This window comes from Bubalus kerabau, chromosome 11, assembly GCF_029407905.1.
Source record: "Bubalus kerabau isolate K-KA32 ecotype Philippines breed swamp buffalo chromosome 11, PCC_UOA_SB_1v2, whole genome shotgun sequence".
NCBI lineage: Eukaryota > Metazoa > Chordata > Mammalia > Artiodactyla > Bovidae > Bubalus > Bubalus kerabau.
The window spans coordinates 22469478-22489077 of NC_073634.1; the positions used below are offsets into that span (position 1 = coordinate 22469478).

The 19600-nt window shown below is 36.1% G+C and overlaps 1 protein-coding gene across 3 annotated transcripts in view; it reads right to left on the minus strand.

Annotated features, from left to right (window-relative positions):
* HEATR5B (HEAT repeat containing 5B) overlaps positions 1-19600 on the minus strand; it is a 98533-nt gene that overhangs the window by 53968 nt on the left and 24965 nt on the right. For all 3 annotated transcript variants that reach the window (XM_055539810.1, XM_055539808.1, XM_055539809.1), the window contains exons 11-20: positions 18293-18404; positions 16314-16466; positions 15173-15272; positions 14709-14818; positions 13680-13843; positions 12787-12962; positions 10243-10348; positions 8521-8711; positions 4585-4744; positions 252-441 (exon numbers count right to left, since the gene is read on the minus strand). In XM_055539810.1, the coding sequence (XP_055395785.1) occupies positions 252-441; positions 4585-4744; positions 8521-8711; positions 10243-10348; positions 12787-12962; positions 13680-13843; positions 14709-14818; positions 15173-15272; positions 16314-16466; positions 18293-18404 (1462 nt within the window). The remainder of the gene's footprint in view (positions 1-251; positions 442-4584; positions 4745-8520; positions 8712-10242; positions 10349-12786; positions 12963-13679; positions 13844-14708; positions 14819-15172; positions 15273-16313; positions 16467-18292; positions 18405-19600) is intronic.

Consider the following 19600-nt stretch of genomic DNA (forward strand, 5'->3'; position numbering starts at 1 on the left):
CAAGTAACATTTTAGGTGTTTTTTCTGCTCAAAAGTTCAAAAAGCATCTTCATATCACAGTTTTCTTAAGGGGAGTAAATTAAATAGCACACATATAAAGGAGAGCTCCGGGTATTCAGTAAATTGCCAGTGCATAACACACAGAAATGATTATTATAAGATTTCTTTAGGCAATGTGAAGGTAATATTCAGGAAGCTGAAAGACAGTTATTATCTGTGTAATCCCTTTAGCTTAAGATGAAGTTACTCACCTTGTAGTTCCGGTCCAACAGTAGTTATTATAGCACCCAAGCATCTCCCCAAACACTGATGAACTTCTGTATGTGAGGGTGGAACTGTCAACAGCAAGGTAAGAACTAGAGATAACGTTGGCTCTACATATCCACGATACATTGGGCCACTAGAATCCACTATCAAAGCAAGCGAGTGAAGGGACCAAGTCTGGAATAAAATATAATTCTATTTTATTGTAAACAGTATAGTGAACTGATATTTTAACTTGAATTTTCATAATACTAATACTTCATTTTTAATAAATAGAAATATTTTAAAATATATTCCTTAAATGAGTAAAGGTCAACACATAAGCTACTAGTAGCCAATGACCAAAGCAACTGATACACAATTGCTATGTTTCAAGTTCCTTGCAGTGTGACTTTAAGTGTCAGGGAAAAAGTTTCATTGATGAACTCATTTCCTCTATTAAAATTACATGCATTTCACAATTCCCAAAAAGAGAAACTTATGTAATGAGAGTTTAATTTAGTGGATGCTAAAAGGACATCTGATATGGCTTTACAATTTTGCTAAGAAACTAGCCTGAAATAAAACCATGACCACACCAATGTTCTGTAGTACTCAGATCTATTTCTCAAGCAATGACATTCACATAACAGCTCTTCAAGTCACTGAATCTTTTTAAGCTCTAATTTATGTTTACTAAGCACAAATAATCTTAGTGGCTAACAGTATTTGCAAAATTAACCTGGAGCAATGTACTGTAATCAGCACAGGCTTAAGAAAATGAAAAATCCTTTAAACTGCCCACACCCACATGTTAAAGAAAGTACCTTTAAAAAACAAAAACAAAAAAACTCTCCGCTTTATTACCAAAGACACACTCTTAGACACCTCATTCAGTTCTCAATTCTTAAGAGATTTTACCTATACATATTTTTGAAGCCACAATGGATTGACTGAAGAGCAGTTAAAGGTCCTGCTTCATACAGTTCACACCTTGGGGATCTGGCTGGGTTTGGGCTCTCATTTCCTTCTTGTTCTCAGTAAAATCACCCTCTTCACCAGGGCTGCAGCCTCGCCTTTTCCATGAGGCCTGCTTAGGACCCCACCACAGCCCAGGCGTTCTGCTGACTGAAGTGCTTCGGCACCGCTGCTGCCGTCTGCCTCCTTCTCCAGTTTCTGAGCACCTCATTTATAGAACTCTCTTCGTAGGTTTTAAAACTCGAGTGCCTTGCCTGTAATAGGTTTGGGCGTTGCTGCAGTGAAGGAGCATGTACCAGGTAAGTGTGGAAGAGATGGGGGGTGTTGTTGGTTGGCTTTCCTAACTCAACTGCAGCCTTACTAGAAGCCTCTCTGTGTCAAGAAGGATGCGGGGAGGCACCATCTATGCTGGGAAGCCTGGGCTGCAGCGTCGGGAAGGTTCTGAGTGGGTGTGTGGGCTGCCAGTCCACTTACAGAAGAGATGTGAAGGCCGTCTCGGCACCCCTTCTCTGGTCCCATTCCATCTCTACTCTCTTGGTCTTCAGGACACAGACCGCACGAGAAGCACAGACTATATCCTAACAGATAGGGAAACTGCCTTCTCCCTTTTTCTTTTCGTTAAGTTAAAATCATCTGGTCCAACTTTCTCATTCCTCTCAGCGGAGAGGGAAACCAGTACCTTTTATTTTTGCTATTGGCATCTCCAAAGGAGAGCTGCACTCCTGAGCTGAGGACACAGAGGTCTCAATAGAGAAGCTTCCCAACTTGACAACGTGGTAGGAAAAAAAAATCCATACTTACTTTCTACTACTTGTCAATCTACTCCAATCCTAGGGAATTAAGCAACCTGAGTTGGACAACTATGTATAGAAACCACACCTACTGAGAAAAGTAATCAGAATATAGCAGCTTGAGGGAGGAAGACCGGAAGACATATTTTGGAGAAAAAAATTAATAGAAGAAGAAAAGAGTATTTTAATAAAACTATTGCAAGGATTTTTAAGGCAATATAATTGAAGTACAAAGGAGAAGTGTTTTAAAAAAACAAAAACAAAAACAAAAAAACACCCAGGATTTATATTAAATGTTCAGTAGAAAGCTAGAAAAAAACAATTATTATTATTAAATACTGAGAAGGGAAATGGCAACCCACTCCAGTCTTCTTGCCTGGGAAATCCCAAGGACAGAGGAGCCTGGCAAGCTACAGTCCATGGGGTCACAAAAGGGTTGGACATGACTGAGCAACTAAACAACAAATTATTAAATACAAAAATCATTACTTTTTCAATTAGAGGTTCAATTGGAAGATTATCTTGTAACACATAGTGAAAACACAAAAAATTTAAAATAATGAGGACAAAGACAAGAGGCTCAATATGCAAATAAGTACCAGAAACTGAAAAAGAAAAGATAAACTTATATGCAATTTGATGAAATTTCTAAGCTGCAGGGATAGAGGGAAAATGCTAGTAAACCAAAATGTAAGGTTATAAACATATAGACATAGTTCAGATAAGTTCCTTAGCAAAAGAAATAAAAAGCCAGGGGAAAAGACAGCTATGATGTCTATAAGCTCCATTATGTTAGAAATTTATCATCAATACATAAACTGAAGTCTTTTGGGAGTGGAAAATACATGCACAGCATAAAAGAAGAAAATGTATTTATCACTGAAGTTTTATATCTGGATATTCAAAGCCACACTGCAGAAAAACTTCACAGTATTTGTACATCAGTTATTTTGATAATTGGCTTATATGTTATCTTCTACATCTTAAGGAACGTATTTGAAAGCTTTTATAGATAGCTGATAAAAAACTGAGATGTTAATATCTGTGGAAATTTAACTCAGAAAATTAAGCTACTATGAGACTCTCACATGCAACATAAAAAATACCAAAACATTTATGAACAATGGAAAAAAAAAGACTGTGTGCCAGGAATAGTATATCCAACCAAATATCACTCAAATTTGAAGATTAAATAGAGTTATTTTATTTCAGTTATGCAAGGAATCAAAAAACACACCACTCAACAACCCTTCTCAAGATTATTATTGTTAAAGGAAGTTTTCCTATCAAGTAAAAACAAAGAAAGAACAGAGATCTCACCACAGGAGTTGAGGATACAAAAAAGAAACCACTATTCAACAATAAATCTCTAGTAATTACAGCTGAATACATGTATACAATAATTTGACCATGAAGTATAATTTTTGAGTTAGGATTCTTAACACAGAAGAGACCTTACAGAAAACTGAAGAATGCTACCATACTATTCTTGTGCAGATGAGAACTGAAATAGCAGCTTTGAGGGAATGTGTGTGATCTACATTGTCATGTCACAGGAATGAATCATGTGAAGCAGTCACTTATAGGAGTGTGGTTTTAAGAAATTAAAGCAAGAGAGGGCTGAGAAAAAAATGAAGACAAAGGAAAGAAAACTAGCACCGACTCTTCGACATAAAAGAAAGCAGCATCTTCTTAGGTAAAATAATTTTATAGTTGTATTCTTTCCTTGCAGACTACTGTAGAAACAGTGTTTAAAAAAAAAACAAAACAGCATAGACCCTCTTAAGGGGCAAGATTATTTCATTTGTGCTTTTAGTTCTTTGGGGACGTTTGTGCTTTATAGCTGGAAACATTTTCCAAGAAGTCAAAGCAAACTAAGCCTGTAGACTAAGAAGCCTCTGGTGGATTCTGAATCCTTTTCTGATGGCGAAGGAACCCATCTATACACACACCAACGACAGGCAATAATAGCAATCAAACTTGTCTCTTCTGTCATCATCTGAGTCCCAGTATGAAGCTGGCAAGTTGAAACCTACTGGATACTCAATATTTTTCGGTGCATCAGTGTGAAATGGCAAATCAAGAATCTAGGATATCTTCGCACACATGAAGTTTTTGCCTCTTACTGTATTTAAATCTGTATTTGTATAAAATATTTGAAGAGAAAGAAAAAACGAAATTCAAGGAGTACACTTGAAGACTCAACCCATGACCCTGTGCCTGGGTTAGGGCACTAGAGGGAGAGAGAAAGAAAGGTTATTAAAAGAAATTTGATCAATCTACCAAATGTAAGGAAATACAAACACGAGGAAACATGTACCAAGGATAATAAATAATAAAAAGAAATGATGCTTCAAGGAATGTATGGAATGGGTCAAATTCCCAGAATAAGAAAGACTTTAGGATTAGGTTCAAATACAAAATCCTGTTATATACTCATAAAACAAAATGAAAGAGAAAGACCCTAAGACATTTTCCCTAACAACTCATCAGAATCATTACCATTTTTTAGAAATAAATTTTCCTACAAATAATACTTTCATATTTCATAATAAAAAACTTGATATCCTACCTGGACTTCAGAGGATGTTCCATCCTGTGCCAGGGCCAACAAAATGCTGACACTGGTCTTCAGATGTTGTCCTGAGCCAATACCACCAACATAACGATGCAAACAGCCCAGAGCTAATGAGTGGCCGGTTCTGGACACAACATCTCGAGCTGACTTCAACCTGGAAAAGACTCATGCTTCAGGGATTGTTTCTTCTCTTTCCCTATGGCAACAAGCTTATGACTCACACAATAAAAGGGATCTATTCTGGAAATCAAAAAAGATTACAATCATGATTACTTCTTTCTCTACTCATTAACAAACGTTAGAGACTTAATTTAAAATGGCTAAAATCACACATTTCACTGAATAAAAGCCTATTTTCATTTCAGAGAAAACATGAAAAAGAAACTACAACTTCAGAGTTTTTAATATTAATTATTCCTCAAAAATACAAGAGCCATTTGAAATATATTTTAACCACTGGTGCTTTCAATAAAAGACAAATAAGACAAAAAGACTATGACATAATCATGCACCAACATAGTTACTGTTAGAGAAGATGAAAATCCCACTAAGAACAAAGCTCCTAAAATAGCAAAGGAACCTAAAAAGCAACTTTGATTACATTTTAAAAACTGTATTCCAAAAAAAAACCCAAACAAACTGTATTATGACTCTCAATAAATCATCCATAATTAAACTAATAAAAGTGAAATAAAGTCAAGGGATAAAAGGGATAAAAAACCATCCCAAGAATGGCTGCAATCCAAAAGTCTACAAGTAATAAATGCTGGAGAGGGTGTGGAGAAAAGGGAACCCTCTTACACTGTTGGTAGGAAGGCAAACTAGTACAGCCACTATGAAGAACAGTGTGGAGATTCCTTTAAAAACTGGAAATAGAACTGCCTTATGATCCAGCAATCCCACTGCTGGGCATGCACACTGAGGAAACCAGAAGGGAAAGAGACACATGTACCCCAATGTTCATTGCAGCACTGTTTATAATAGCCAGGACATGGAAGCAACCTAGATGTCCATCAGCAGATGAATGGATAAGAAAGCTGTGGTACATATACACAATGGAGTATTACTCAGCCATTAAAAAGAATACATTTGAATCAGTTCTAATGAGGTGGATGAAACTGGAGCCTATTATACAGAGCGAAGCAAGCCAGAAAGAAAAACACCAATACAGTAATACTAACGCATATATATGGAATTTAGAAAGATGGTAACAATAACCCTGTGTTCAAGACAGTAAAAGAGACACTGATGTATAGAACAGTCTTATGGACTCTGTGGGAAAGGGAGAGGGTGGAAAGATTTGGGAGAATGGCATTGAAACATGTAAAATATCATGTATGAAACGAGTTGCCAGTCCAGGTTCAATGCACGATACTGGATGCTTGGGGCTGGTGCACTGGGACGACCCAGAGGGACGGTATGGGGAGGGAGGAGGGAGGAGGGTTCAGGATGGGGAACACATGTATACCTGTGGTGGATTCATTTTGATGTTTGGCAAAACTAATACAATTATGTAAAGTTTAAAAATAAAATAAAATTAAAAAAAATAATAATAATTCCTTTCATTAGGAAAAAAAAAAAAAACCCATCCCAAGACTCTGGCTGGTTAGTTTGCCTCTGGCAAAGAAAAATACAAATGCTGTCATGATAGAACAGACATTAGGAAATGCAGTGATGAAAGACGTGAACTAAGTGCATCCAGAGCAGTACTGTTTTTTTTCGACCACAGCACATGGCATGTAGGGTCTTCCCTGACCAGAGATTGAACCTGATCCCTCCACACTGCGATTGTGGAGTCTTAGCCACTGGACTACCAGGGAAATACTTTAGCAATATTTCTAATATATTATATCCTTGGATAAGGGGTCTTTATTTCTCTATACCTCAGTTTCTCCATCTGTAAAACAAAACATTATCATTACTCCTATATAGCAGTTGTTTTGAGGAATGAAAGAAGAATGAATGACACTGTGCATTCTAAAGCATTATACAGATTAAAAAGCTTCCTTCACATAGTCACTTTTCAAAGTTCATGCCAGTGAGCTAAAATGAAACTTGAGCCAATTTTGTCAGTAATAATTATCTATTCAATAAAGTACATTATCTAAGATATAAGAATATACATTTCCCAGAGGTGTCAAAGTGAGAATGCTGCCTAATAATTATAACACTTCATGGAGATTTTAAGACAAATCCCAGTTTCAGATAAATTAAAATGTGAAAAAAAATGGGTAACTTCAAATCTATGTAATAATTAACTTTAGATCATAATAAATTATTTGGAAAAGCTAATGAAACTAAGCATTGAGAACACCTGCAAACCATTAACCGGACAGGGATGAATATGAATGAAATGTCCTTGTGTTTCACCAGATTACGTATGAAACAGATACTCTGATAGGTACTGAGACACATAAATTAAAACCCCTGGTAACTAAAGAAAAATTAACCATTCAAGAGTTTTCCAAAGAAATACATTACAATTTTACCTATTAATAACAGAACACAAACCACGAAACAGGTGGCTAAGATTGGTTCTTTTAAAATATCTTTAACAAAAGTTGATTTCGGGATCAATGCGAGACACTTGAAAAAGGTAAAGCTAATCTATCACTAGAAAATAATTGAAGCCATCCTGCAGAAGACTAAGTGTCTGGGAATATTTTGACTGTATTCTGCCCACTTGTATTATCCTTAGTGAGTCAAGCAGTAACACTGGGGCATTATCCTCAACCCACCCGAGTTCCGAAAACACTTCTTTAGAATTACTACTTCACAACCACTGCTTCTCCCAACCTCTCTCTTGTTAATAATCACAATGTAGTTTAGTATAATTAATACTCAAGATATACCATACTTAAGAATGATTAGTTTATATTAATCAAATGTTAATTCCTAACCACTCTTGATTTTCAACTACTCTACTTAAGTACTTGATTAACAACAGTCACTAATAAACTGTATTTATCATCTTAATCACATTTATTTGGATCTCTGAGGTCACTCTTTTAAATGCCACAAAATTCTTTAAAGCTAATGCTAAATATATCCCGTTTCAGAAATAATTTAAATAATGATAAATTTACTAACCTAGATAGCATATTAAAAAGTAGAGACATTATTTTGCCAACAAAGGTCCATCTAGTCAAGGCTATGGTTTTTCCAGTGGTAATTATGGATGTGAGAGTTGGACTACAAAGAAAGCTGAGCGCTGAAGAATTGATGCTTTTGAACTGCAGTGTTGGAGAAGACTCTTGAGAGTCCCTTGGACTGCAAGGAGATCCAACCAGTCCATTCTGAAGGAGATCAGCCCTGGGATTTCTTTGGAAGGAATGATGCTGAAGCTGAAACTCCAGTACTTTGGCCACCTCATGCGAAGAGTTGACTCATTGGAAAAGACTGATGCTGGGGGGGATTGGGGGCAGGAGGAGAAGGGGACGACAGAGGATGAGAAGGCTGGATGGCATCACCGACTCGATGGACATGAGTTTGAGTGAACTCCGGGAGTTGGTGATGGACAGGGAGGCCTGGTGTGCTGCGATTCATGGGGTCGCAAAGAGTCAGACACGACTGAGCGACTGAACTAAACTGAATGATAAACTTAGTAATAGTTAGAAAAAGAATGGCTTGTCCAAAAAGTGAAATATTAACAGAAAGAACAATGGCAATGGTGGGGTGGGGGGAGCAGAAATGAGAGAAAAGAACTTCAAAGCACCTCTTTAAGAGCAAAGTACACATAATTTAGAGAAACGCTTACTAACAACCCTCTTGATTCCATTATATAACATTCAAGAGCTGAAAAAGAAACCCACACCACATTGAAAGCATGTACCGTGTAGAAAATACATAGTCCAGTTAATAATAATTATGGATTATCTAAATGACATCATTGACTATGAGAGAAAATTACTTGGTGATAAGGAGACTCACTTGTCAAAGCTATATTGGGCCATTCTAGCAATAAAAGTTGCTTCTCCGACCACCTGAGCCATTCTTCCAAGAGCTTCCCCTGCTGCACATCGTAAGATGGGGTTTGGATTGTCCAGGGCCCCCATAACCAGTGTCAGAGCAGATTTACGAACTTCCTCTGGTCCTAAAGTACTTTTGTTTTCAGCAAGGCCCTATGGTTATTTAAAAAAAAAAAAAAGGACTGCAATATTTGTAAATTAACATCTTCACACATTACTCTATTCAGCCAACTTTCCCATGCATATACTATGCTTAGAATTAACACCTTTTAAATTGACAGCAATCACTTTCCTAAACATGATTTCAGAACATGATACGTAACATAGTTGCAGCTGAATCAGCCCTAAAACCAACAATCCCTAGGAGTGTCTCTACCAAGGAAACATACTTAAAAGTTGTTTTTATGTATAAAGGACACTGTATTATTAAAACAACTGTTATTAACTGACTGAAATTTATCATTAAACTTTAAGGAAGGAAAAAGGCCTGATGAACATGAAACCCTGATACTTTATTATAAAAATGCCAGAGACGATAATTATGTCACAACGAGTATATCCAGTAGATACTTAAAGACAAATGAGGTTAAGAATAATCAGTAAATGAACGTCGGTTGCTCAGATGGTAAAGAATCTGCCTGTAATGCTGGAGACCCAGGTTCGATCCCTGGGTCGGGAAGATTCCTGGAGGAGGGCATGACAACCCACTCCATTATTCATGCCTGGAGAATCCCACGGACAGAGGAGCCTGGTAGGCTACAGTCCACAGGGGTTGCAAAGAGTCAGACATGACTAAGTGACAAAGCATGAATGCTGACAAAGTTTCTCCATCATACTAAAGGTTAATGTCTCTGGTTCTAGTTATGCTTACTGTCCTGGAACTTAAATTTATTTATTTGCTATGCTATGCTATGCTAAGTCACTTCAGTCGTGTCCGACTCTGTGTGACCCCATAGACAGCAGCCACCAGGCTCCCCTGTCCCTGGGATTCTCCAGGCAAGAACACTGGAGTGGGTTGCCATTTCCTTCTCCAATGCATGAAAGTGAAAAGTGAAAGCGAAGTCGCTCAGTCGTGTCCGACTCTTAGCGACCCCACGGATTGCAGCCTACCAGGCTCCTCCATCAATGGGATTTTCCAGGCAAAAGTACTGGAGTGGGGTGCCATTGCCTTCTCCGTAAATTTATTTATTTACTTGAGGCCAAAAATCTTTTAAGTCGTGCTGCCTAGGCAAAGTGTTAACTGCAGCAGAGCCTTTAGTGAGCACACCTATGAGTAAAAGTATACTGTACAGAAACATTATAGTTGTTTGCTAGCCTTCCAGCCACTGAGGGGAACCATGACCACCCCACTCCTTTTTAAAAAAAACTCAGAGGTTGGTAGCTGACAGTCTCTAAAAAGGACGTATACTAATGATTATATAAATGGCACAAATCTTTTTTGCATAACTAATGCCTACATCCCTTTCCCTGAAGTTTACAAAATATGATTTAATTCACGCCCATTTAAACTTTTTACCTGTTGCTCTTTTATTTTAAAACAGTAATATCTTAATATTACCATATTATAGATTAACAACTTAATATTATAGATTATATAATAGTCTTGGTATGCCTGAATTACTATATTAAAGGCATGAGTTAAAATCTCAGTTTAGAACATTTACTATGTTTTTAAAGTAAATACCTTTAGTGCACTAAGTACAGCTGTAAAGATATTAAGCTGCACCGCCTGCTGGCGAACACCTTTGGCTTGTTTAACACATTCAGCAAAGTGATCCAACATCTGTAATCTATAATAGAATAAAGATTACATTAGCAATACTTTTTATTCAAATATGGCTCAAAAAACAGAGATAAGACACACTGTTTAACAAATAATGCCCCATTCTATCTCTTCTCTATTTTCATTCCCTGGTCTACAGTTCCCCCCCTTCTTTGAATTAATAGACAAACATGAAACAACTAACTGGCACAACACAAGAGACTGATATTACGTTTCAATCAGCAGAATAAGGTCATAATCTGAGTCCTCTTCAGTGTGCAACAAAGTAGATGCTCAAGGTTTCCTGAACAGAATAACCATCATTAGCTGTGCATCTCTGTGGAAGATTTTTAGGTTGGAAATTTAAAAATGTTCACACACAGAAGAAAATAGTACTTCATGCCCTGTTTTTGGAAGCTAATTGGGAGTTGTTGTTTTTTAAGATTTAGCTTGGTCACTTTTGTTAAATGTGAAAAATCAGAGGTGAATTGGTTGTTTCATTCTTTCATTTTTTAAAAATGAGACAGTTACCCCTCTTCCCCAAATCACAGCCATTTGAGACTATTCTGATTAAAGAGAATGAGATCACACCAGATTCTCCTAAAAATAAATGGAGTGGGGCAAAGGAATCTAGGGGAATTTCACTGGAAGGGTTTAAGCTCAATTATAAAAGGCCACAGGTCTCACGTCAAAGCATTCTTCAAAAACCCAATAGGAAGAAACCATCTTTCCTCCAGGAGGTAACCCAGTCAGAGCTTCTTAGAGGACACCTGTTCGGGCTGACATGCACACACCTCTCTGACACTGACCCACATCTCTGGTGAGGAAGCAGGGTACTGTCCACATTGCTATCAGGCACACACCTAAGAAGATGTACATGTGCTCCAACACGGCCATCAAACATCATGTGCCTATAACTGATCTCAAACCCGCAACTTAAAAAAAAAGGTTTCCCCTTCTATAAAGTATTTATTTCTTTTAATTTGAAAAATATCAAGAAAAAGTTACTACCTAGGAATAACCACTGAACATTTTTACATATATTAAAATCCAAACTGCAACACTTCTTGCCTTTTACATTCTTCATTTAACATTCTATAATGAGCATTTGCTGATATCAAAACATTGTCTCTGTAAAACATACTTCAGCCTATCAACTTTCCATAATGTATTCACTGATTCCTCCATCCCTGAATATTTATGTTATATATTATATTTTTGATAGAATTATCTATTTTTACTTCATCTTGTTTCACAAAAGTGATTTAATAAGGTTAAGATAATCCTGGATTCTAGTTTCAGTTTTCACAACTAGCTGTATGATTTTTGGCAAACCACAAGCTCTCAGACCTAGATTTCTCTAGTTTTAAAACAAGAACATTAAAATAGATGCTTCATAAGATTCTTTCACTTTTAAGTCTTTAACATTCACGTGGCAACCAGATGCTCTTGAAGATATCTGGATAAAGTAAAATTCCATATTTAAAATTCTCCCCTCAAGTTAAAAATTAATCAAGTAACCTACATATGTAAAGACATGCTATCTTTTCTATACAACAATGTTTTTGAGGCATAGTTTTTAAAACCTGAACGATCTGTGAAGATTTTACATTAATTCATTTTTAGTCCTTCTGGGAAAATCACTATAAGTATAAAACACCTAAAAGTTAAGTACAGTGTCTGTGGACATAAAGCATAGCAAACTAAAATGCTCCCATTAAGAAAAGAATCAGTTACTTCCGTGTTCCAAATTCCAGATTTTAACATCTGAAAAATGTTACATTAGGGAGTAGACTTCTCATTCATTTACTATCTCAATAACAAAATCAAAAAACTTGGAAAACTGCTGTCCCTAATTAAAGATACAGGCAAACATACTATGCCTTATAAACTGGCAAACAAATTACTACAATGAAAATTTTGTTGTATAAGACCTGGTCCACAATACAATAGTTATTAGATGCCAGAACATGGGCTCAAACCTGAAAAACAGTTTCAAATGATGTGGAGTCTGCATGCAATTTATGTTATTATGTTTGTGAGACTACTGTTTGAACTTTTTTTTTTTTGCATCCAGAATATATTTTAAAAACTTTTACATTGATACCAAAGACAGGCAGACACTACAAGAAAATTACAAATACAAATACTGACATAGAAATCTTGAACAAAATATAAGCAAACTACAGCAGAACATTAAAAGGTGTATATACTATGACCAAGTGGGATTTATTCCTGGAATTTGAGAATGGCTCAACAGACAAAAATTAATCAATGTGATATATCACCTTAATAGAATGAAGGAAAAAAACCCCAAATCATCTCAATCGATGCAATAAAAGAATGACAAAATTCCACATCTTTTCATAGTAAAGACTTAATGAATGAGAAATAGAAGGAAACTCATTGGCTGGGAAAATCTACTACTTAAAAATAATTTATATTTAACTATGACTTTATACTAACCGGTGTTTAAAAGAAACATGAGGAAACACTACACCAAAAAGAGCCACGGAAGCGTCAATGACTGAAACTCCAAGGGGAAGAGGCCCAGGCACAGCTTCTCCAGCAGGTATTCGTAAGTAAATGGAGGATGGGTCATGCTCCAGAGCCCCACTCCCAGATGCACTGTTTGGCTGGAGCTGCAAAAAGAGGACATAAAAATCATTCAAAATCTACTGTAGGAAATTTACTTACCAAGTACGGGGCATAAAGAGTAAAACAGAGGAGAGAGAAAAGGTAATAATAAAAGAACAGAATGATTAACTATGGAAATGTTTAAACAGAGAAAGATGTAATTTGGCTATCTAAAAAAGTTACAACAGTTGATATCATTTTTTTTTAAATCTTGTTCATTCTAAAACATTTTTATAGTACCCACCTTAAAATGTGTAAGCAAAATAACATCAGGAATAACTTAAACCCACAAAAAAAGTTTTTTAAAGTGACCTTTAGAAACTTTTTAAAAAGTACATATGAAATAATTATTCAGTGGGCAAAAAAGATTCTAAATCTTCAGTCTACTAAATTTTATTCCTCTCTAATCTGTCACAAAATAAACTAAACTGAAACAGAACACCAACAACCAAAAAGCTACTCAAAACCGATCTTTGCAAAAGCAGCCACAGGATACCTAAATACACAGACTATCAAATAAAGACAACTCACCCAATTCTAACTATTGCTGCTTACCTTTTCTCCTTATTTATCCACCACTAAGAAGATATTTTTAAATGTCTTAAGAAAGATAAATGAAAAGTAAACCTTAGTCTACAATATTTTCTTTTTAAATGACAATGTATACTAGTACCATTGTTTATTAATCAAGCTAGTAATCATTTCAATGTATAGTTTACTACCTGGTCTTCAATTGATTTATGATCAGTTTCCTGAAGCCAGGACCCAAGTAGAACACTATCATCATAGTGGCAGAGGGATCTGAGGAGGGAAGTAGTTGTGTTGGCTGAGTTGTCAGTCAAAGTGAATTCTGCCACCAGTTCTCTAAGAAGTGCATTGAAAGAGCCTAAAAAACAGAACTTCAGATCAGATGAAAAATAATACTTTTTAAGAAGATGACAATCATTACCTACAAAGAGCAGCAATATGTTCAACAGAAGTAAAATAATTAAATCCCCATTTCCTTTTTTTAAAAATCAGTATTAAATGTTTCACTGCTAGTTTTAATACACAATAGTGGCACTTCTTCATTATTGTATTGTGCCTTTTATTTATTTATTTATTTATTTTTTGTATTGTGCCTTTTAGTCCAAATTATTTAAATAAACAACTCAAATTCAGGAAAAGTTCTTTATTTTAAATATGTTAAATATGATTATTATTTACTATTAATTACTCAATGATGTACAAACACTGAACCAGAGCATATAAAAATTCTCAGGCATGGTTGCACTGGGATATTAACATTTTATATGACATTTAGCTTCTGCAAAAGTACATTAATATTCTCCCCCCAGATTCCTAAATTATTGGCTATATCATAACAGTTAAGATAGTTATCAAAAGCATAGACTCTGATTATGAACCAGCTGGGTTTGAATCCAAGCTCTGCTACTACCTCCCAGACCCGTGCAAGCTACACGACCTCTAAGTAGCCAAGATTCTTCACCTTTAAACAAAGCTATATTTTAGCCTCATAAGGTCTGTGGTTAGAGTCAAAGATACCAATACTTATAAAGGGCTTAGGATGGGACCTGGAACACAGCAGTGCTCAACAAGTGTTAGCTACTCTGTATGATGAAAAGGAAAATGGTGGCCTTCCTTTGCATAGTGAGGCAGCGAGGTAGCCAGGGTCAGAACTCTATGATATTGTGAAGAGCTGGAAAGGCATAATGAAGAATTTTTATTAAACATCCACAAATTTTACTTACCTTCATAAGTTTTTGGAGGTAACAATGCCAAGATATCATAAAGCCTTAAACGGACCATGGCAGCACTAGCTTTCAGATGAGCTCCATGGGCTTTAATTACAGAGGGAATGCTAAAATGTCAAAAGTATAATTTGTATCAGCTTATTAGAATAAGCAGTACTTACAAACATTCTTTCTCAGTCAAATCAAAGTGATATCCAGATGATATTCAGACAATATCAATGTACTGTCAAAGTACACTGATAAGCATTATGTTTTTGTTTTAGTTTATTTTGTAACTTTTAATGTTAGTAACAGAAACACTATAAAACACAATTTTATTTCAATCTATACTACTATAATTTTTAAAATCACTTTACATAAAGTTTAGTACATTTTCTATATGACAGTACAGGGAATTACAAAACATGGCAATTTTTAAATATATAAAATTGGATGTTAATGTGTTCTAATTGCCTACTTACTGTGACATCATAGTCATGGCACATTCAATAGGGGTCATCAATTTTCTAATCACATCTTCAGTTAGGAGTTCAGGACAATGTGCAACAAAACTCCTCATTGCTAGATAAAAATTTTAAAAAGACTGATTTCAAACAGCTTTTGTGAAGATGAACAATTTATAAAGTTATATAAAGGCTCCTAAAATTTTTAATTATTACAAAACATCAGGTTCTAAAACAAGGTCAAACCAAAAGAAGAACCAACTGCAACGACAGAGAAAACTCATTAGAAAAGGCTAAGAGTAGACAACAGAAACAGAGGAAGGGAAGATGTCTCTTAAGATTTCCGTGAGCAAGAATTCAGAGGTCTATGACCCCATGTGAATTCAGATGACTGAAAAAGAAAGCTGTTTCAGAAGAGAACCAGGAGTGGACATAATGCCCCAGTGAGCAGAAGTATCTTTGTTGGCTTAGTAGTAGAGCTACCATCTCTCAGATATATGGGAACAAAACTGACACTCTGCCCCCGTGTTTATGGTTAAGTGCATATCCATCTCCCACAATTTGGAAAAAGAAGTACTTTTCATCTTCAAATAAAGTAAAAAAACAAAAAAGGATAGTCATTCAATGTAATTTTAGTTCCCAAATAAAACAAAACTTGAGCCTTTCCTATAAGTTGCTGACTCCCAAACAAAAACAACTTTATTTCACACTTCTTGAAAATTCTGATATCTAAAAAATGTATCAACTTTTGCAGATCTGATAGGAGAAAACAGCCATTTGTATTAAAAGACTAACTGTAAACTCAGTAAACTTGGTAATCCTGAGTTTCTTTTTCCTTTAAATAAGCACTGGGTTTTTTTACATGATGACTCAGTGCTTCTTCAGGTGGAAGACTGCGGGAACTGGGAATTAAAAGGCCTGGATTCTAGCTCCTGTTTGATCACAAACTCTAACCTCCTTTTCAAAGACTTATCTTCATTTTTATTACAAAATTAGTAAACTGGTATAGATTATTTACAAAGTTTTTTTCTAAATGTAAAAGTCTACAAACTCATCATTATATATCAAAATAAAAAACTGAAGCAATGATTTACCTTCACTTCACAAATATTTTAGTAAGAAAATAATACTGTGCAAGCGCAATCCCTTCAGTTCTTACCACATAAAGCTCCAGCACGACCTTCCAATGTTACCTGCCAGGTAAAAGAATCGCCTCGGGCCTTCTCAGCCTCCAATTCCTTTAAAGAACGAGGGAAAACGTTTCGCCACAATAACAACATCTTGGGTAGATGGTAACGAACAACAGACGGTCCTAAACAAGAAAATGGGAATACAAAACCATACTATATATAACACTACATGAGCCCCAAATAAGCTTTAACAATAATTCTTATCTCTATCTTAATCTCTAACATTTTCAAAATGTTTTTTATTCTGTAAGTGAAATATATATCTATTGAAGCACAGTAAAATTTATCTAGAAACTAACAATATTTATAGCATCCAACATAAAATAAATCCACAAAATGTCATCTAAAAGAAATTACTCAAATATATTTAGAATGACAGATTACATTCTATCAACAATAAAGTTATCTGGGGCTGCAGTCCAGGGGGTCGCTAGGAGTTGGACACGACTGAGCGACTTCACTTTCACTTTTCACTTTCATGCATTGGAGGAGGAAATGGCAACCCACTCCAGTGTTCTGGACAGAGGAGCCTGGTGGGCTGCTGTCTATGGGGTCGCACCGAGTTGGACATGACTGAAGCGACTTAGCAGCAGCAGCAGCAGGGACATATTTCATGATATCTTTTCTATAAACATATATGTATATAAACATATACACCCGTTCCTAAACACATAACTATAAACATTTACTACTCCATTTTAAGGGCAATGTATATGGTTAATTTTCATGGAGTAGTATATTTAAAAGTAGGAACCTATATTTATACTGCTAGGGAATTCATTTAATATATCACATAACATACTTAACATAATGTTCTGGAAAAAAGTTACCACTTATTATCTTCTTTAGAAAACCAGATCAAGGTTCAATTTTCAAAAGGTAGATGAATCAAGCAGTTAGCAACTTTGTAGTTAGTACACACACATACTTTTTATAGTAGAAGTTGAAAATATGAAGTAAAATGTGGACATACCTTATTACAATGATAACATATTGATACCATATATTATCACAATGATAACAGGTACTTCTGTTCTATGTATAATGCTAAACTTTATCTGCATCTCAGATCTGTCATAACAATTAGGACTGCTGCTGCTGCTGCTGCTAAGTCGCTTCAGTCGTGTCCGACTCTGTGCGACCCCATAGACGGCAGCCTACCAGGCTCCCTGTCCCTGGGATTCTCCAGGCAAGAACACTGGAGTGGGTTGCCATTTCCTTCTCCAGTGCAGGAAAGTGAAAAGTGAAAGTGAAGTCGCTCAGTCATGCCCGACTCTTAGCGACCCCATGGACTGCAGCCCACCAGGCTCCCCCATCCATGGGATTTTCCAGGCAAGAGTACTGGAGTGGGGTGCCATCGCCTTCTCTGAACAATTAGGACAGTGAAGTGCAAAAGAATACCCCAAGGATGTAACGCCAACAAGAGATATTGTTTACTGTGTGACTTTATCATCCTACTAAAATCATGTCACTAGCCTTCACTTTGGGCACGGAATATCTCGTTTCTTTTAATAGGCTAATCAGTTAGACCATGGCTATTCTGATAGTAAAGGTGAAACGTGGCTCAGTTGGTAAAGAATCCACCTGCAATGTGTGAGACCTGGGTTCGATCACTGGGTTGGGAAGATCCCCTAGAGAAGAGAAAGGGTACCCACCCCAGCTCCAGTATTATGTCCTAGGGAATTCCATGGAATATATAGTCCATGGGGTTGCAAAGAGTCAGACACAACAGAGTGACTTTCGCTTTCTCATTCAGTTCAGTTCAGTCGCTAAGTGTACATAAACAGAAATTACCAAAAAATCTCAGAGCAAATGATGAGAAAAACATCATTATCCTTTTATAGCCTCATTCAAAGTCTAGAATGTGAAGTTGAATACTTTTAAATTTTCTTTACAGTCTACTGACAGTTATAGAATAAGACAAAATCCTACTCAGTTATAGCTGTACCTAAAGTCATGAGTGCTCCAAGTAAGAGCCATCCAGCTTGGGTACGCTGTAAAGACAGCCTGCTATTTTGGGCAGCAGTTCGTAAGAGATCTTCAGCAATACTAACAACCATCTGCAAGAGAGGTTTAGAACTGGATTTTAATTTAAACAAGTTAACAAGATCAAAAAAGAAAATACATAGCTAGTATGCTTTTATTAAAAAAGAATTTGTCCTTTTTTTGTTGTTGTTGCTGTTAACATGCTTTTAAAGAGGCAACATCAGTACCTAATCAATCCCAATGCACTGCTGACTCAGAGAAGACCCACAACAGCACAGTGGTTAAGAATATGACCTCCAGAGCCAAGACGCCCGAGTTCATATCCCAGCTTTGTCATTTCCTAGCTTTTTGACCTAGAATAACTTCATCTCTATGCCTCATTGCTAAAATAGGAATAACAGGAGAACCAACGTCACTCATGTGCGGATTAAATAAGTTAATACAGGAAAGCACCCAGAATGGTGCTGATCCATGTAGTCACTTAATAAATGCTATGAGTAGTGACACTGTAAACCTACACTTAAAGATTTGTTGAACTCTTATTATAAATCTGTCATTAAGCTAATCTTAAGGTGCTTACAGTCTTAGAAAAGACACAGGAGAAAAGGAAAGTAACAAACAGCATACAATCAAATGACAGAATAATAGGACAGACGCAGTGGTCAGCAAAGAGAAAGGCTACCATAGACTGAGTAGCTCTGAAGGTATTTCATGGAAGAGATCGAACTTGAATTGGGCTTCTAAACAAAGCAGCTAAGTTTGGTGCAGGTGAACAAGAGGAGGGATGAAATTCTAATGTAAGATGTTAGCATAAGCAAAGGCACGGAAGTTGAAGAAAAGCTTGGAAAGAAAGCAATGTGGCTAGTCTGACGAGTGCAATAAGAAACTAGAATGAAAGGAAAGAATTAAGGCAAATTATGAAGGTACAAGTTCAGCAGACAGAGGTGATTATATTTTATTCTCTGATCCTGCATAGTCTCTAAGAGTCTTTGAGCACATAAAAAATATGAAATATAAAATATGGAAGAGATGGGAGAAAAAGACTCCAAAGAAGGAAAATCAGTAGGAGACAAGCATATGACAAAGGGAGATGGAAGACCAGGTTTGAGTAGTAGCTATCCAAGTCACAAAAATGAATGGACATGGGCCAAGTAACCCAGAGAAAAAAAAAATTAAAAATTTAGCCCAATATAAAATTGCAAATAATACTAATATAAACACTTATATTCCTAACAAGAAAATCTTCATAATAGTATACAGTATAGCAGAA